Consider the following 21,141-nt stretch of genomic DNA (forward strand, 5'->3'; position numbering starts at 1 on the left):
TTGATGCTTTCAAACTGTGGTGCTTGGAGAAGACTCTTGAGAGTTCCTTCAACAGCAAGGAGATCAAACCAGTCAATCCTAAAGGAAATCAATCCTGAATATTCATTGGAAGGACTGGTGCTGCAGCTGAAGCTCCAAAACCTTGGCCGCCTGATGCTAAGAGCCGACTCACAGGAAAAGACCCTGATGCTGGGAAAGATTGAGGGCAGGAGAAGGGACAAAGGATAAGATGGTTGAATGGCATCATCAACTCAATGGACATGAGTTTGAGCAAACTCCAGGAGATAGTGAAGGACAGGGAAGCCTGGTATGCTGCAGTTCATGGGGCCACAAAGAGTCAGACACGACTTAGCAGCTGAACAACAACAGAGATCATACAAAATGTTTCACGTTTGTTGTTAGAAAGAAGCATTATTAAACTATTTTAACCTCACTTCATTTGAATGGAGAAGAGTCTCCTTGTTGTGTATGAAAACCTGCACTGAGATGCTCGGCTAACCTTAACACCTGATTTGGCCTCTCCCTGAGCAACTCCTCACCTGCTTCCTCCTGCCACAGGTCTCTCAACACCAGTTCTGGCCCATTGCCCTCACCTGGAATGATGCTGGCAAAAACCTGTTTATTAAATGGTATACCAGAAGGGAATTCCCAATGGCCAGGTTCCTAAAACGTGATTCTGTAAATATTAAAGAATCTGATCATCATAAAAAACCTTGTTGTCATCAGTTTTAGATTTCGTTTGCAAGGATTTATAGCAGGGTAAAAGCAGTGTCTTTCTTTAGATCACAGAATGAATGGAACAGAGAGAAAAAGAGAGGCAGAAGGGGAAGGAGGAGGAAGGGCAGAAGGGAGGGAAAGCATGAAGGAGAAAAAGCCAAGGGTCTTGGGGGCTGGGTTAATAGAGACCCTGCAGTTGAGTCCACTGGATTTGTTTCCTTGAATGGATTCCAGGTGCACCATGGGCTACACCTCCAGGTCTTCACCATTGTAAGGTCATGAGAGGAAAACCCGATCTTTTTACTTAGGTTGCTGTGGCTCTACATGCTCCCCTACTTTGATCCCCAGCTCTACTGTGCAATTTAGAGAAGTAAAAAGCCTGAAAGACAGCTGTAGGGAACTGCATTTGAAACCCAGCACACCATGCTGAGTGATGTGCTCACCCTGCATTTTGGAACATACAGGAATAAAACTGATTGGTTCACTATGATATGCTAAGGGAACTTTTTTCCTTTACTTTATTATTTTTTGTATTTTATTTTGCAAATGGGCCCTCAGATGTCACTTTCCAGAAGTCTGCATTGCACAGGCAAGGAATTTAATACACCGTCTGTTGCAAATAAAATGATAATTACTTCTCTGTCCAAAAGTTCAACTTTCTTTGTTTCCCTCACCAGTTTTGAATTCCTGTAGCTGACTGGCACCCATGCAAGAGTGAAGTAATTTCTTTCCTCTGTGATTTATTTTCTGATGATAAGTAAGCAAAAATACTATAAAGAAAGGGAAGAAAATGATGCAAAATGAGTACTTCTCAAAAACACAACTCCAGAGTGAATAGGTAAAAATGAAGTCCTGTGTGTCAAGAATAAAGCTACATGATCATATCTATTTCTGCATAGTAAAAATAAACTTTTTTAGTAAAATATGTATCAGGCACATAATGCTAAGAGCTTTACATGCATGATCTCATTTAACCCTTGGAACAACATTGCTTGCATGGGAAGAATCAATCCACATTTTAAAGACAAAGAAACTGGGGTTTTACAGAAGTTAAAAAAACCCTGCTAAAGGCTAATAAAATAGAGTCAAGATACAAGTGCAGCTCTGCATCCGAGGACTGCTATGCTTGGCCCCTTCCCCAGGCTTTACAATGTTTAGACAAAAGCCTTGAAAAGCCCGTTGCTCAGAAATGCACATGGGGTTAACTACATGCTGTCAGTAAAGCTAGAACAACAAATCTTTTGTTACAGTTCTATTTTAAATCTCTGTTCAATGCATTCACTTCTTCATAGTAGGTGAGATATGGTCAACTTATCTGTATCTTTCTTAAGTGATTCAGGTGTGGTGTGATTTCCGATGATGATTTAAGTGAGTTTTTTGTTTGTTTTTAGGTATAGAAGATTACTGTAAGAACAGGCAGAGTAGTGTAATACCAAGCTCAGAGAACCCATCTAGCATGAGCTCAGCTGAGACACATAATGTATAGAGAGGCCGCCTGACAGGTATACGTCATCTCACTTTTCTGAATGAGCAAAATTCTACTGAAGGACTAAGCTAGACTAGGAAAGAAAAGTAGAGTAGCCTGGGACTAAGCCATACATCCATCCCCTCTACCTCCACTCCAGTTTTAGTCAATTTCACTTTGAAGAACCTTCATCCAGAGCATTCATTCATTGGGCAAAAATATACCTGATAACTCTGTTAGGAGATGACAGAGGTACGTATGAGCAAAACAGATCCAGTCCTGCCCTCAGTCTAGTCTGCTGCTACTGTTGCTAAGTCACTTCCGTCGTGTCCGACTCTGTGTGACCTCATAGACGGAAGCCCACCAGGCTCCCCCTTCCCTGGGATTCTCCAGGCAAGAACACTGGAGTGGGTTGCCATTTCCTTCTCCAATGTGTGATAGTGAAAAGTGAAAGTGAAGTCGCTCAGTCGTGTCTGACTCGTAGCGACCCCATGGACTGCAGCCTACCAGGCTCCACCGTCCAAGGGATTTTCTAGGCAAGAGTACTGGAGTGGGGTGCCATTGCCTCTGCTGCTGCTACTGCTAAGTCACTTCAGTCGTGTCCGACTCTGTGTGACCCCACAGACGGAAGCCCACCAGGCTCCCCCGTCTAGTCTAGTATAAAAAAGACAGCACTGCAATTCGTCACACATGCACTGGAAGGATGTTCATGAAACTACCATGAGAGTTTTTCATGGAAACTCCAAGAGAAATTTCTTTCTGATCCTTGAGTCTAGAGTAGTAGTTGGAGTAACTGATCTGTTTTTAATCCCATGAACACTATACTTGAAAGCTAACTGAACCTACTTTCTTTATTTTTAAAGAATTTCGGGCCCACCAGTGGCCCATTCACCCATCGGACAGAAGATGCATTTCAGCAACTGCCTCCCTGCTAGTCCAGCTGATATTCTTAATCTTTTCTTTTCCTCTTTTGTTTCTCAGCTAGTTCTTATTTGAGTATTATATTTTGTTTCCTTAATCTTTGGGCAGAAAGGTACAGTAGAAAAAAGTAAAGATAAGTAAATAAAAATATACGTACACATGAAAATTTTAGGAAAACTGAGCAATATGTGCTTATTCCAAAAAACTTCAAAAACTGACTCTTTAGAAATCTCTTAAATCTTGACTAAGATCTGTTTTTATTATTTTCTCACCTTAAAGTTTAAGTTCTTGAGGAAAAAAAACTGATGGAAAATTTTTCATTTTTTGGCATCCAGCAGTGTTCCCTTTTTAATTAGGTAAGGACTGAAGGCAGAAATCAACCATTTATAAAAGAGAATTCCCCCATGTGTCAACTGACATATATAGAACTTGCTCTGGTGATTAGATGATATAAAAAAAAGAAATGACTTTAACTGTAATATAACGCATTTTCTATTGTTACCAGGTCTAGATTTATGATTTCAGCTCATTAAATTTCTTAAAGTAGTTGTATAATGAAGTTCTAATCACTCTTTTATATAACATAGGGCCAACTGTAACCCAAATCCTAGGTCTCATTTGGAAGAGGAGATCTATAGAGGAAAAAAGCCTTAATTTAAAGGTCAAAGACATTATTGGTAATGTTGAAAATAACGTGCCATTTTATATATAGGTTAAAGTAACATCTTTTAAAATTTGATTTTTACAACCAAGTTAAGAACAATTCAATTACCTTGTTACTTTTACTGTTACAGAGCACGCTATGACGAATGCATGACCTTAACAAAAGCTAGAAGAACAAAGGAGAGAGAGCTTCTGAAAGAGAATATGGACATCTCCACAAAAGCAGATACAGGACAAAGATACGTCTCATTTTTATGTACTCACGGACACACAAAATTATAATGTTAAAAGATGACAGTACTGCATGTGGTCATTTTTCAGTCACCAACATCATTATCAATCTATGAGATCCCTTTCTACTTTATCAGATGAACACACAAGATCAGTATATGACTAGATAATATTTTCCATTTAACTTTTCCAGTGGCCTTAGACTCTTAAAGAGGTAAATCTACATCCGTGATGTTTTAGCTCTTTACTTACAAAATATTCAAATTAAATGAACTAAATTAATAAATCTGTATGCATACATGTCAGATGCACTTCTTTTTAATACCAGACAAAAGACACATTATTGTTCCTTTCCCCTAAGCCGTCACAATTGGTGCTACCATCAGATTCTTATCTGCTAACAAAAAGGGCCCAAGGGAGCAACACTGAAAGTTTTAATGGAACAACGCCAAAAGGAACATATTATACGTTAAACAGATGTTCTAGTTTTGAGAGCAATTTGAACAAAGATAAGCAAAGTCTCCAAATAAATCCCAAACAAATACTATTTCCTTACAGCCTACATACACCAAATTATAAACTACATAAGGTCTAAATACTAAGTAAATACCAGTAACAATAATTATCGTTGTCATTCTTATTCATAGAAGGCTTACTATATGACAGGAACTGTGCTAATAAGTATTTTACATTATCTCATTTATTCCTCAAATCTTTAATTCATGAATAAAAACTAATGACACCCCCTCCCCCCATTAAGTGATCCTTACACTTAATTCTGAGCAGAAAATATAGTCCTAGCTTAGGTTTCAAATACCCAATGTTTGCAGCCCTTATCCTAGGTGCAAATTTTAAATTTACAGAGTTATTTTTTTTCATCATTGAATCCCTATTATCTATATGGTACATGACATACAACAGATGCTCAATAAATGTTTGTTAATGTTTATTAATTGGACAAGTGAATGGACACAATTTACTCATTGGTTTTTATAAAGAGTAGGAAGGATCTTCACATAATATGGCAAATGTATTAAGCTTGATGAAGCCATTGTAGAAAGCTTTTTAAAAATTCCATAGTATTAAATACTGATCTCTTTTATGAATAAAAGTATTTTATTTTCCCCTGAAACCAAATACGGGTGAACTATATCCTAAAACAGTGACAACACCTACAATACTTTCTCTGGGCATAATAGGAACATATGATTTAGTTGATTTAAATATGGATAGTTGAACTATGAAAATATTCAGCAGTATTTTAAATTGCAAAAAGGGACTGATTATATTCAACTACAATTTAATAAAAATTTAAGAGTCTAGGGATTGGGTGTGATGGCTCCTAAAACTTGTAATTTCCATAAAATCATTTAAAAGTACCACCTAGTAACAGTTCTTCCCAAGATAAAAATATTCCAGTAGCTTGACTTTTTAATGCTAGGATAACTTCTGGAAATACACACCAGATATAAAGGTAAATTCTCAATTTCTGACCTTCATCGACCAGGAGGTCAAAAGAAAGAACTCAAATGTTCAGCTCTGTTAAATTACAAACTGGCTTTTGGGTCACTAGATGATGGCACAGAGTTATACCTGTTTCTATCAACACCGCCACAAGAAAAGTGTCAGTCCTGGAGTCTGTTTCTACACATTTCCATCAACCAGTAATTCTGAACCTACAGAAACCATGAAAACGGTCGTTTTAAAGTTTTATTTTCCTTCTTTTAATCCTTTCCAATGACAGCATTCCTTTAAGTTGGTGTTTATATGCCTGAATGTTTTTTATTATAATAAAATTGCACAGGTCTTGTGCAAGTCTCTTAATGTGATTGTATTTATACTAAAGTCTCCATTATAAAGTGGTACTTCCCAGTTACCTACTCTTTCATGAAGTGAAATTAATGTTCCAGAATGGCTCTCTGGAACATTTTCATCAGTATCTTAATCTGTCAAATTTCATTTATCTATCTAAAACAAAAAAGACTTTACCTTTATAGACAACAAAGATTTTTTCCTCAGATACTATAAATATGGCTGCCATTTTAAACTGTACAATGTCAAGTAACTGTGACATCTGCTAACAGAAATTTATAGCTCAAATATCTGATTTTCATACATCATTTTTTATTATTTAAAAATTTTTTCAAGCTTTACTGAGGTATGGTTGGCAAATAAAAACTGAAGTCATACATCTTTTAAATTCTTTCTTGGAGTCAGAAATAGAATGAGTTAATCAAGAACAGAAACTATGGCATACATGCCTCAGCTTTGAAACGATTCAAATAAAAAGCTTCTTTTCAATCTAAAATATTATAAGCTTCAAAATAATTGTACATACCTAATAATAAGCCTTAAAAATGAACTCTGATATGAATGTAATACCAATGCTTCTATAATCTTTTTCAATAAGAAATTTCAGAAAATCCTTCAAACTTTATAAGTAAACAACATTCTTTATCATATTTGTAGAAATTTAGGAAGAATTAAATTTATTTATTGTATTGGCGGAATTCAGGAAGCTTGCAAAATACCATTCATCACCCCTATGATATGTGAGCTGTAACTCACCACAATATTAAATGCATTCACTGATTTTTCTAATCATTTAAAAGTGAGCTCTTTCTAACCCTATGACAATTAACAGCCTATGTAATTTTAAAAGGATATTGCATATAGTTTGCAAGTTTTTAATGTAATTGGTCCATGACTATGTATTAAAACACAGTTTAAATAAGAATACACACAGAATCTCTAATTAATTCATCCCATACCTTTTGGAATCAGGTAGGCACAATAATTATAAACAAATAAATTTAACCTAATCAAGAAGTGACAGGAAGTCTGTTCTCAAATTTTGAACTTCTGAAAGTAAATTATTACATAATTATAATTCCTCACATAATTATACTACAACATTGGTTTTCCTACAGGTTTGGGCAATTTGCTGGTTATTGGGTAAGATCTAGTTTATAAATTGCCAGTTAATCCTATCACATTTACTTTTAGCTGTTCAAGCTACTAACTGTCCTAAAATGGAAAGAAATCTTAATTGAAGGAAATCTCTTGCTGGCAAAAGATTTTAACCACTTAGGGGTCAGTCAGAACCTAAGACCTGATGATAGTAATACAAGTGTGTTAAACAAGGGGGAAAGAAATCTCAACAATCAAGATGATACTATTTACTCAAGGCAGCAAATTATTTTTTCTTTGGTTAGACTGTATCTATAAATATTTTTCTTCTATCTTTAAACATGAAAGTTACTAGGTCTTTGAAACTAGAGACCATTCATAAGCCACTGACAACACAAATAACAAGCAATCTTTCCCCTTCAATCACACACACACACAGAGTATATGAAAATCTGGCCCCTGAGATTTCATCTCCCTATGAATTCATTTCTTAAATCACAGAGTTAATACAGTAAGAAGAAAAAGACAAAAATCTACCAACTAGGCTGAGCTGCCATCCTCTCCATGTAGTCTTTGGCCATATCTCGGGCTTCCATGTTTTCAGGATACAGCACGCAGAACATTGCTAAGGCCCCCAAGTTGTTGCCGTAAATCTCATTCCAGCGGGCGCTGTATTCCTTGGGATCCCAAGGAGGGAGGTACTCCAAGGGGCTGGACAGCATGGTGTTCACGGCCTCAGTGAGCCGTGCGGCAATGTGCTCGTGGGAGCTGGCGGCCCTCAGCTGGAGCTCGGCCACCTCCGCCCTGGAGAAGTACAGCATTGGGTGGCTGTCGTAGTTGGCATTGGTGAAGGGGATCATGACTTCGGGATTCTCGTTGGTGACACAGGCTGACACAAAGCAAAACAAACATATGAAAAACACACTGGGAGCCCCCCGTGTGTGAGTCCTCATCGTGGCATCAGATCTCCAAATCTCCAAGGCAGCCAAACCATCTTCGAAAGATCCTACAGGAGAATAAAAAGGAGAGGAGGTTATGTCAGCCAGGGGACCATGGTGAAGCAGGAAATATATGGTAGGCAGCCACTTTGCATACTATGAAAATTAAGCTTAAGAATTTTCAGATATTTAAAAAATGCAACAAAAATTTGAACTAGGAAGAAACTGAAACCTAATAATTTAATTAATTACACATGATACATCAGATATATTCATTGTGGAAAACAGAACTTTGGATTTGGGAAAATGGTGTAATATTTGCTCGAGTCGAGAAGAAAAACTCTAGCTGGCATTCTTCTCACATTTTATCACACAAAAGAGTTTCAATTTTATGGTATTTTTGGACATTACTATGAAGGCTACAATAACCAAAAGCTGGTGGTAAAATGTTTGGGAATCTGAATGGACATTAGAAAAAAATAAGAAAATCCTATCTTAATACAGCCTCCTGCACTCTAAGTTCTCCCCTCCTTCTAACATTCTCCATTCTGAACGAGGGATTAGGATCAATACATCTATATGAAGGTGAGCAGACAAAATATTATGAGTAAGGCTGAATATCCTCTTTGTGTCAGCAGAAGGTGGGGACAAGGACTACCAGAAGTAGGGTAAACATCTGCTAAGCCCGTGAGTTCCCTGGGATGACATCAGCAGGCATGCAAGGCAAGCTCAGACATGGGGCTGCTGGGACTGGAGACTGACATGCCTTCATTCAGAAAATAAAACTCCAAACTTAAAAGGCTGAAAGAACATGTGTGCATTTTCCCATTATTATTTGAAACTACTGTCTACTTTTTTCATTTCACACTCGGGATTTTGGTGTCATTCAGTTAAGTCAGACATTTAAACCAAGCTCACATATTTTGTTAAACTGCTTAACTTTCTTGAAAATCCTTTTCTTCAGTGGCAGCTTTGCTCACTGGTTAAAGAATGTCTTTCAAAGCAGGAACATTAAAAAAAGAAACCCCCCAGCCTGGTCTATGTCCCACATCTGGGATAAAGCAGGCATAAAATCCCCCAGAGGCAAGTCAGGGAATTCTTAAAATTCTTCAGAGGGGAAAGGTTATGGAAAGCAGACCAGAAAAAGACAGTTTTATGTAAATAATGAACAGTAGTTTTCAATTATTAAAGGGAGAAACTGATGGGGAAAAAATCAATCCCCCAGCTGAACGCAAACCATTTTTCCAAGGAAAATCTGCCTCATCACATTCAGAAGAAAGAAAACCAAGGGTTTAACACACATTGGAGAACTATCCATACTCTTAACTTTGTCCGTGTCCAAGTGATGCAACACAGCATCACTTGTGGATGCTGCCATAAATTCTAGTATTCTTTATATTTCTGAATGTGCTTTAGCCTATATATAAAAAAAGTCAGTGGCAGTGTGTGTGTTAAGTATTTTAGACTAAGTTCAAGAACAGAACTTTTAACGAATAAAAAATGAATATAGCCAAGCTACATGCTGCTGCTGCTAAAATATATAAAATAGAAATAGTCTTGGACTCTACCCGTATTATGTCTAGCACCCAAATCTTCAAGGCGGCTGGCTGAATCCTTCAAGGTCAGAGAGCTAGCCAAAAGAAACAGTCTCCGGTGGTTACGTCTGAGGAGGGGTGTCTCTGGTAACACAAGAGATGTGGCTTGGTCTGAAAGCTTACTCCCCACCACCCTCACCCTGGCATTTATTTTCTGCTCTTTAAGAGAACAAGTGTGCTAATTTAAAAAAAAAAAAGCCTGCATATATTAAATCCTCAAAGGTCTAAAACTGGATGGGGCCATCAATACAATTAGCACTGTGAGGGTCTTAGGCACCCAGGGTGAGGATGGCTTGCAAGTTTCTCCTTTAACTGACCTCTACATAGATGCAACTGAGAATCTTCTCTGAACTACTGGTTTTTAAATGTGCAGCTCCGGTTCTAGGTGGATAAGCAGATGGCATGGGGTATGCACAGGTTGGAAGCTATGTGAAGACTGGAATCTGTATCTCAGATTTTGTACATGCATGCATGTTAAGTTGCTTCAGTCATGTCTGACTCTTTGCGACCCCATGGACTGTAGCCCACCAGGCTCCTCTGTCCATGGGAATCTACAGGCAAGAACATTGAAATGGGTTGCTATGCCCTCCTCCAGGGGATATTCCCGACCCAGGGATTGAACCTGGGTCTCTCATGTCTCCTGCATTTGCAGGAGGGTTCTTCTATACTCACATTCCTTAAAAGGGGCTAAGGCTGATATGTTTTATTCTCTTACTTTCTCTTTTTCTAAGAAAAAAAGTTTTATTTTTAAAATTTGGCTGCACCCTGCAGCATGTGGGATCTTGGTTCCCCAACCAGGGATCAAACACACACCCCCTGCACTGGAAGGCAGAGTCTTAATCACTGAGAAGTCCCTGATTTGTTATATTCTCTTTCTCCTGCCTTATGTACAGCACCCTCCTACCCAGGTCTGGAGTCGCTGAGGTGAGAGAAGCTGCTCCAACGAGACCCCCTCAATGCAGGACTGAACCACACTGTGATCACAGCCACTTCTGCCACACGGCTTCCAGTTACATAGAACATGCCCGAGTATATTTAAACTAGAAGCGTTGCTCCTGAAGCACAGACCTCATTAAAATGTTGTTTTGGGAATGATGCCATCTCAATATGCCCACTGTTACTGAAGGTTCCTTAGTTATTGCTTCGAATTCATGTGGAAGTGTCAGGGCAGCAAGGCTTGAGTTACCACACATTGAAAACATTCCTGTTGGAATACATGCGGGCCGGGGTACAACCCACAGAAATTCTGCTAAATGATCATCTACGAAGACAGAGGAGAAAAGACTATGACACTCACAGGGGCACAAGTTGTGCTGCTCTCCTTACGGCACACATGCAACCAGCTATGAAGGCCTTTGCTGATCCACCCAAAGAGTTAACATCTCCTGTATCTGGCTGATGCCTGTATTACATGGGACTGTTTCAGCTGTTTATGCCAGACCTCACCAAAGGGACGACAGCTTCCTTTTTGCATCACAGGGGTTAGCAGTGTGTGCCTGGCATGTGCAAGGCAGTTCACAGACACTGAACTTCTGGGCTTAGGAACTGATAGAGGGGATCTTATCACTAAAATGAGCAAGGAGAAATCTTTCTCCTCCTTCAGTTCAGTTCAGTTCAGTTCAGTGGCTCAGTCGTGTCCAACTCTTTACTCCTTCAGTTCAGTCGCTCAGTCGTGTCCGACTCTCTGCAACCCCATGAATCACAGCACGCCAGGTCTCCCTGTCCATCACCAACTCCTGGAGTTCACTCAAACTCATGTCCACACAGTTGGTGATGCCATCCAGCCATCTCATTCTCTGTCGTCCCCTTCTCCTCCCGCCCCCAACCTTTCCCAGCATCAGAGTCTTTTCCAGTGAGTCAACTCGTCGCATGAGGTGGCCAAAGTATTGCAATTTCAGCTTTAGCATCAGTCCTTCCAATGAACACCCAGGATTTGAAGCTAAAGCAAGTTCAGAATTTTCGAGATACAGTTTCTGTGAGGAAACAAATAGAGAAAAATACTCATGAGGCCTAGACACTCCTGTAGCCTAAAAAATATTCAGTAATTTACCAAAAAAAGAAAGAAGAAAAGAAATGAAACTTATCTTTCTTTAGGTTGGTAACCCAAAGGGAGACCTAGTTCTCATCTACCATCTTAAATCTGTCTAGGTTTTTATTGAAAAGCCCCTATATCCAGGTTTTGGGTTTCCCTTTAACCATTTACCTTCGGCGTTCTGTGTACTGTCTCTGCCAAGGGAAGAGCTGGAATTAGATGAAAGGAGCATTTCTCAGGGTAATTTTAGGTGGACACTGGTGGCTAGGCTTTATGCTAACTTCATGCACTTGTTTCAGTACATATTAGGAAAAGCTGTAACTATCATACCAAACCAGATTTCAACGGACACATAGAGTTCCTGTTTAAAATACATTTAAGTTTAAAAGTAAGTTTAAAAGAAAAGCAAATTAATAAGGCAAAAACTGTTGAAGGTGGTGCCTGAATGACCAAAGCTTGGAAGATGCTGAAAATGCTGAGTGAAACAATGGGCATTAAAGGCTAAAGAGTTTACCAAAATGACCAACCGTGACTCTCCCCCTCACTCTAACACAAACACCGCCAGTTCCCTTAAATCTTTAAGCTGCCCTTGGCCAGTTCAGGAGCAAGGCACCCTCAAAATGGCAAAATCTTGGGCTCCGCTCAGAAACTGCCTGTGAGTAGTGCAGTTTATTCATAATTCAGTTCTCAGAATGGTTCTGAATGACCTTTTTTAGCCTCATTTCCCCCAACAGCTTTCTTTCCTCTTCTCTTCCACCAACTGTCTCTCCTAATTCAGTTTTCCTTCCCATTCTTTCATCTCACTCGACACAGCTCAGGGAGCAAAACATTCCTAACTTCAGACCTAATCAATGAATACAGTATAGTTGAGATAATTCAGACAGAAATATAATCATTTATCTGCTTCTATGCACCACATATATCTGCAGCAGTCCAACTGGAATTATGCTAAGGCCAAGTCAAACAACGTAAAAAGGATTTAACAAACTGCCCGAATTCCAATTATCTTAAGTAGGTCCACACAGAGCAACAATAAGCCTGAAGTTATTTTGCTTTAATTCTGGTTCCAACAATCCACTGCAGATACGATAACTGCGGACACACAACAATTTTGTGTGAAATGCTCTTCACATATTTAATAACTTAATGTGGCAAAACAGTTCTAAGAGTTACTCTCACAATACCTCAGCATAAATATTTAGAGACAGAAATAAACCTGAATCTCCTAAGGTGTAAACCAAAGTTCTCTCCTTTCGCCAAAATTTTTACATTCAATAACATTAAAAGTTTCCATTTTTGTCATCCTTACACAAAGAAGGCACAGAAAGCATATGCCGAGAAGGAAAAGAATTGAAAACTATACCAGCACGTTGGGTTTCAAAAATGAAGTGGGTTTCCAAACAGTCTGGAGTGATTTATAAATGAAACACACAGTAGTACAAAAGTTCTTTCAATTCCTCTGGTTTCAGAAATATAGAAAGTACAAAGACGGAAGTAAGAAATCACCCTATAGAAAGTAAACCATGTCTCAAATTAAGATGGATTTAAAAACCCTTTAAAATATGTGCCAAGTTTAAGGAGCACAGCACTAATTAACATTACGGGCGTGGAGCCGGGCAGACATGTGTATAAGTTCCAGCTCTGTTGTCTACCAGTTTTGATCAACTGACTTCGTCTCTCAGAGCCCTCATTCTCTCATTCATAAAATGGTCCCAACTTCCTGAGGCAAATAAGTATTACATAATGCACTTAGCATAGAACCTGACATAAAATAAGAGCTCCATAAATATTTGTTATTTTTAACGAAAGGGAATAAATTTCAGACATGCAGGATTATATTAACCTACCCATATTTTATTTGAAAAAAATTAAATATCATAAGTAAAAGAATGAGAACTAGAGATGTCAGCTGACTAGGGCAAGGTCATGCCACATGTTGAGACTTAGCTGAAACCAGAACTCAAGGCTCCTGATTATTTAAGGCATCATCATAGTAAGCTCAATGCTCACTGGAAAGGAAAGCATACCCTTGACATGTTTCAAAAACTTGTTGGGGGTTTTGCCCCCAAAGAAAAGCATAAACGTTAAATGAACTATTAACCGAGTCTGATTGCTTTCCAAGGCCAGTTAATTATTCTCAGTGTACAAAAAGTGACTGCTTATTACTGTATTCTTTGGAAAGAAAGGCACAATGATACAGGAAGTGTTGGGAAAAACAATCTCTGGTTGGGGAGCTATTTCCAGGAACAGGTTTATATCGTGGAAGGAGTACAAGAGTACTTGGAGGATATCTACTGTCATTGCCAGAGTTGATGATTTCACCTCAGTCCAGGGTCTGGTCTTGGCTCAGACTATCATCTCAGCTGATCATCCTAGGAGATGGCAACTGATGTTATGATAATAAAACTAAATTCCTCCTCCCTCAGCATTTATAAAACCAGAATGTCAGTGCATTCATTTTTCAGAAATACAACTATCAAGAAGACTTGAAAATATTTTCTGGCTTCATCAGAAAAACACACAGGAAGCAGAAGTATTAGATAATTGCCTGGTGTATAAGGAATCAGAACAAAGGCAGTGGGAAGGGCCCTGGGCTTGGAGCAATTCAAACGGTCAAGAATACCACCATAACTGCACTTTAATGGAGTCTGCGTTGTCAGCCCCTGTCACAAATGCCCCTGGGATACCACTAAAAATAAGTGCTAAAAAATGAATTGTAATGTTATTTAAGAAAGAAGAGTAAAATGTGTACCATCAACCCCTCCCCAGAGCTCCTGCACCACCTCCACTAAGCTCAGCTCAACAGTAACCATTCTAGTTTGCCCAACCCAATAGACAGGCCCAATAGTTAATACTGTGTTGGCCAAAAAGTTCGTTTGGGTTGTCCTGTAAGCCAAACAAACTTTTTGGCCAACCAAATATATGTCTAGGACAGCTGACCCTCCCACACTAGAACTGGAGGTGCCCTTATTGATGAAGGGCTAAAACAATCTAATTAACCAGACAACTGAATGCCCCAACATTGTACCCTATGCCCTGGTAAATGCGTAGACCTTGCAGAAGTTTGCAACTACAGCTCCTTCTTCTTCATGCTTCCACTGAAACCCAAGTTCCCTTCCTGTTTAGGCCTCCAGTCAGGTTTCAGGCAAACCAATGGTCTGAGAGCACTAATATCTCCCAGCAGAGCTATATATTTCCTTCTCTGATCTATTTTAGGATTTGACTCTCAAAGAAACCTATTTCCAAGTATTTGAGAAACATCTTGCCGTGGTCTCACACATACTACTGCACTGTTTCCATATGTTTTAAGTAATAGAATATGTATATATATATAGTTAAAGTTCTCCTCGCTTTTCTATTTCAATTTTTTAAAATGCATCATTAGGATAATTTTAAAAATTATTTTTCCTCAATATCAAAATAAAACCTTATAGGTCCTCGGTAGACTTTGGTAGTGAAATAAATCTAACATTATTCTTAAATATATCAAATGCTAAGAAAACATATGGTTTTGGTACCATACAATCATTCCCTAAAATTATACTCCCTGATGTGTAAAGCCTATGGACTCAGCCAAAAAAGAAAAATTTAAAAACCAAGCACTCTTAATCAAAATGAAAGTTCTTTTTTACTGAGGGCTTACTGTTTCCTTATTTAAGGGTGAAATGAAATATATCTCCCCAAAAAGTCATTTCCAAACAAAAATCCACAATATGAAATTATAACATATGGAACCCCAAGAATTTACACAAACTACTGAGGGAGTAATCATAACCCTAAACCCACACAGCAAAACCACACTGTGTATAATGACGGTGTTCACCCCCTTCACACTCAACGCTGGAGAAACTTTAGGTTAGGTCTGTAAGTTAAGTGCAGCCCTGCACAGTGAAAGAAAATTTCCATGTGTCTCTAGGAAAGTTGTTTAGAAGATTCCACATTTTCTCTGAAGTTGACATCTTTGCAATACCAACAATAGTAACTGTATAACTTCTTTATATAAGAAGAAGAATTAAGCTAGATTATATTTTTAAAGGGTCATACACATTTTCTGGTGTCAAATCTGAAATCTGCATCTCGCATGCACTGCAGACTTTTGTTTGAGTAATTTAGTGGCTATCAAACTGAAGGTATAATTCAGGAGGAGAGTTTTGTCTGCTGCGCATTCCTACAAAACTAAAAACCATTAAGATTCTGCATTTGATTTTTTTTTTTTTTTTTACTCAAATCATCATGAGTTTATTTAAGACGGTGAAATCAGCCACCCCATTCCCACCACTTCTTTCTAAAATCCCAAACAAAATGCAGCAAAGTTAACAACCACGTGGCAGAATAATCACTCAAACTTTTTAATCTCCCTTTACACATTATATTAACATTTATATTGCAAGGCATTCCATTCACAAATATTACAGTTTGATAAAAAAACTTCACACACATACCCCCAAAAGTCTATACCAGATTCAGCCACATTACTAAATCATCAAAATAATAAAAAGTAATGAAAACATTATCGTGATTCCTTTAAAGCAATAAAGGTCTGAGGCACTCTGGGAAAGATGTTCTCTTACAAGTGTGACATGTCAGCGGAATCAAATTACCTTCGCATACAGTTTCCAGATACCTGGTAATCAAGTATTCTCTGATGACAATGACTTTGATCTGTCTTCACTGGATACTCTCCCATTTGGGACTGAACTAAAAAAAAAAAAAAGATTCTGCATTTGAGAGAGTGGTTGTCCTACAGAAAGCAGAGAGGAAGTCAAATTTTCATGGAGGCAAAGAGAGAACAGGATAGAGAGTAGGGGGGGAGAAGTATCTACAAAGTCACTGATGAGACTACTAGAGTATTCAATTTTGCCTGCAAAAATGCTCAAAGAGAAAATGAAATGGTTTTATACTTTCTAAGACAAAATATAAGTAAATTCTAGTTTATCTAGCAGTATAACAGTTGGATATCTTCTGACAGGTACTTGTTACAATTTTAATGGATTTTCTTAATGGTGACATTGGATAAAAATATCCTGTTTTCAGAATTTTTTATTCTTACATTATTTTCAGAATAATTTAATGCTGAGTATGAAAGTGAAAGTCGCTCAGTCGTATCCAACTCTTTGTGACCCCATGGACTATACAATCCATGGAATTTTCCAGGCCAGAATACTGAAGTAGGTAGCCTTTCCATTCTCCAGGGGATCTTCCCAACCCAGGGATCAAACCCAGGTCTCCTGCACTGCAGGCAGATTCTTTACCAAATGAGTCACCAGGGAAGCCCAAGAATACTGGAGTGGGTAGCCTATCCCTTCTTCAGCAGATCTTAGTATAATTAAGTGTATTTTTTTTCGGCATTCTCAATCTTTTAAAAAGTGGTAGCTTATGTATTTTAAGTTTTCCACTGTATTGTTTTCCAGAATTGGAATACCAATTCTCTATCTATACTGGGAGTAAGACTGTGTTGTAAGTATTTATTCATTAATTCAGCTATGTATTGAGCAGCTATAAACCTAGAAACTATATTAGGCATGAGACTACAAGATAAAATTTCTCCCATAGTCCAAAGCAATTTATTTAACTTACTGTACCTGGCCCCAAAGAAAATTAGCAATCTTTTTTGTTTTCAAAATTTTTCGTAATCAAAGATTTTTCTAGAAGAGTCTCAAAAACTAGCTTTGACTTTCTCAGCAATAGCTTTAAACATGAAAACACTATTTTCTGGCATAACTGACTAAAAGCATAAAGCATGTAAAGAAAATGAATAAAGATAATGAAGCCAAGAGCTAAATATAACCTCATACAGTTTCAAATAACAGTTAATTTAAACCAGGAAATGTCCATGAAAACTCAAGGAAAAATTTTCTTCCTGCCATAGATTCATAAGGGCACACTGGTGAGGCAGTTAAGGAGGCTGGTCCAGCGGTCAGAGTGGCTTTTTTCACCACCGTGTGACTGTGGACAAGCTAAACCGATTCCCTTACTTGAAATGAAGAGGACAATGGTATTTGTCTCACAGGCTGATTGGGAGGTTAAATGACATGACACCTACAAAGTAATTACCACGTTCCGGTAAGGGTTCCCCACAAATGCTAGTTCTCTTCATTCACCGCAGAACCTGATTAGTGACTGAGGGCACAAGCAGGAGCCAGACTTCAGAGTTCGAGTCCCAGCACCGCCACATCCTTAGCTATGCTCCCGTTTCCTCCTCTGTGAAACGGATAGAATAACACATTCCTCACAGGGTTTCTGTGATCTGAAATTAGCTTCAAGCATTCAAAGGGTCACTGGGATTTAGAAAGTGTTCAACAAATGCTAGCAGTTGTCATCATCTTGTCAATAAGAACACCAAGGTCAGTCCACACGAAACAGAGAGCGCCAAGACACCAGGAGGAAGTGCTCACAAACCATCCCTCACAGAAGGTTAGTTTTAAAATAGGTACAATGCACCACGTATTCACAACCTTGCAGATTCTTCTAAAGCCTACAAATACCAAACATTTTGACAAATATAAAGTATCTGATGCCAAGAAGCTGGTCTTTCTTCCTGCTCAATGACACATTTATAACTTCGAGGCTACACATTCCGAGTAGCTGAACACACGTGAGGAGAAAAGAAGTTTCTACATTTAATACTATTTCTTTGGCAACCAAATTTTATACAGAGAGATAAAGCTTACTGATAAACCATTCTGATGGTATATGTGCTCACCCAGTCAGAAAAATGTCCTAAACATAGAAACAACAATCTTGAAGTTTAAAGATGAAAAACTTACTTCTGAACTTAAAAATTTTTAATCTTATGTTTGATTGAAATATATTTTCTACTTCCCATAAATGGCATTACATATTAATTTTCAGTTAGCAATGTAACTCTTTGAATTTGTGGACATAAGTATCTTTAATTCTGTAACCAAATCTCCTCCTTTGATTTTTGAGATATATGACTTCTTTTCTTAGCACCTGTGGTGGTTAATTTCATGCATCAACCTGACTGCAGCCATACAGTGCTCAGATATTTGATGAAATGTTATTTCTGGTTGTGTCTGTGAAAAGGTTTCCTGAAGAGATTAGCATTTGAAGTGGTAGACTGAGTAAAGCGGATTGCTGTTTCAAATGTAGGTGAGTCTTCTTCACTGAGGATCTGAATAGAACAAAAAGGCAGAGGAAGGGAGAAATCCCCTCTTTCCTCCCTCTCCCTTTCTCTCTGCCTTACTGATGAGCACGGACATCATCTCCTCCTGCCCTTAGACTGGAACTTATACCATCAACCTTTCCTGGGTTCTAGCTTGCAGACAATCAGCCTGCATAGCTGCATGAGTTGCATGAGTCAATTCTTCTGCCTCAACATCAACTTCCAGGCTACCCTCCCTCCTTTCTACCTCTTTCCTGACTCCAATCAATACCACATACTTGGAGATCAATGCCTCTATTTTTCTAGCCCAGTATCTGCAAACTTCTGTGGGATAAGTCATGACAACAATTATATATTTTTCAGGCAAAGTACCACAAAATACATTTAACTTCTCATTCATAATCTACTCTGGTTCATTCATTTACCTATTTACCTAAAACTATGCATATTTAGAATATGTCCTTATATCATCTCCTTCAGCATTAAGTCCTATAAATTTACCCTCTAATGATAATGACTCTAGGAAGCACTAATACCGTGTTCAAAGCCCTACTTGGCTATGCGGGAAAGGGTTAACTCAAATCCTACACATTTCTGAGAAAGGACTGGCCCAAGTCTGGTTCATGGGAGATGAGTTCTGAGCCCTCATTATACTCTATGTGATAAGAGGATTTTTGGGTGCCTGAGCCTTGGGCCATGTGGTACTATTAAGATCGGACAGTTTATACTAACAATGGGATTCACAATGAACTGTCTTTGCTCTGGGGGACCAGAATCTGAATAGTTAAAGTCAGTCATGCAGGCGTTACAAGCTTCCACGACAGAACCCCAATAAAATCCCTGAACGCCAAGGCTCAAGTGAGCGCCCCTGGCTGGCAACTCTGTGAGTGTTGTCACATATTCTTGCCAGGAGTGGAACTTCATTAGCCGAGGACATCGGAAGCCTGTGCCCGGTTCCTCCCAGACTTCACCCCGGGCACCTTTCCTCTTCACTGATTTCAGTCTATCCTTTGGCTGTGTTATTCACTGGAAGGACTCAAAAAGCTGTTAAAATTGTGGTCATAACAGCTTTTTGAATCCTTCCAGTGAATCACTGAGTCCAGCCGTGGTCTTGGGGAACTCCCTGACCTCCTTTTTAGTTCAATGATCTAAATTTCTGTTAGAATTCTAAAAGTCTTGCTATAGCACTTTGTCCCATTACATAAGAAAATGTCATGATACTTTTCACCAACTCTTTCTCCTTATTCAACTTCTGATAATTGTTCCATTTTAAACCCCCCAAAATGATTGTGTCCTAGGATGTTGCTGTTGAAGTAAAGGACACAGCAAAATACTGGACTTAGTATTAAATGGCTTAAAAGCTTTAGATATTGTCTAAAAATGAAGTACGTAATGTTAGGTGGAAAAGCTTAGAAGACTTTCACTAGGAAGTAATTTGCTGGCACTAAACATACAATTCCAGTTCATTTGTTTAAAATTAAAATGTCACTTATTGGATGGAACGTATGGAGTGATGCTTTTAACACTATCCACAGTCTTTTCCATCTCTTATATTCAAACATTCTTCCATTTTTTAATCTTCTACTTTTTCTTTTTTTTGCTGTCTTCACATTCTCAAACATTTTTATGTATACTTTTGTTCTCAGTCTCATTTTTGTCTCACGGATCACAGTTCCTTGGCATTAAAATCCCGGAGCACTTTCCAAATGTCCTCCTATGAATCATAATCAAAACTCAGAATACCACAGACTTGGTTTGCAGAACAAAGATGCAGAGATGCAATTAACCCAGAGACGCAGGCACCGCCATCTCGGACTTCCCCATCTCAGTCTCAGTTACTGGCAATCAATCCTGCCAGAAATTCAGGCCCAAACTCCCTTCCTTCCCTTCCCCACTTTGTCTCCATATTCAAACCATCAGCAAATGCTGTTAGCTCCATTCTCAAAATACATCCAGAATCCAGCCACTTTCGCCACCACCGTAACAGCCTAAGCCACATCATGTCTTGCCCAAATTACTGCAATAGCTTCCAAACTAGTCTCCCTGTCTTCACCCTCACCTCCAGTGGTCATTCTCGACACAGGAGCCAGAGCTGACCTGTTCAACCATAATTCAGATTATGTCACCACTCTGTTTAAAACCCTCCAAAGGCTTCCCATCTCATTCAGAGTCAGCACCAAAGTACCAACATGCATGCTTGCTCAGTCGCTCAGGTCATGTCTGACTCGTCAAGAACCCGTGGATTGTAGTCTGCCAGGCTCCTATGGCTGTGGGATTTGCCAGGCAAGGATACCGGAGTGGGCTGTCATTTCATCCTACAGGGGATCTGCCTGACCCAGGGACTGAATTTGCATCTCCTGGGTCTCCTCCACTGGCAGGAGGATTCCCTACCACTGCATCACCTGGGAAGTCCCAAGGTACCACCAATAGCTCTCAAGTCATTATGTGGACTGGCTGTGTCACCTCTGTCTCCTCATCCTACAGCTCTCCCCATCTTTGCCCTCCAGTCACCCGGCCTCCTTGCTATCCTTACACAGGTGGGT

General features: G+C 38.9%; 1 protein-coding gene across 6 annotated transcripts in view; it reads right to left on the reverse strand.

Annotated features, from left to right (window-relative positions):
• DSE (dermatan sulfate epimerase) overlaps positions 1–21,141 on the reverse strand; it is a 76,887-nt gene that overhangs the window by 36,121 nt on the left and 19,625 nt on the right. For 3 of the 6 annotated variants that reach the window (XM_088840599.1, XM_055433153.2, XM_088840600.1), the window contains exon 2: positions 7,445–7,913. In XM_088840599.1, the coding sequence (XP_088696725.1) occupies positions 7,445–7,860 (416 nt within the window). In that variant the 5' untranslated portion in view covers positions 7,861–7,913. Of the gene's footprint in view, positions 1–7,444; positions 7,914–10,508; positions 10,530–16,073; positions 16,171–21,141 lie in introns of those variants that run through there. The other 3 variants (XM_088840597.1, XM_055433149.2, XM_088840601.1) reach the window with 2 other exon arrangements.

This window comes from Moschus berezovskii, chromosome 10 (assembly GCF_049115385.1).
Source record: "Moschus berezovskii isolate FMDL1 chromosome 10, NW_MosBer_1.0, whole genome shotgun sequence".
Classification (NCBI taxonomy): domain Eukaryota; kingdom Metazoa; phylum Chordata; class Mammalia; order Artiodactyla; family Moschidae; genus Moschus; species Moschus berezovskii.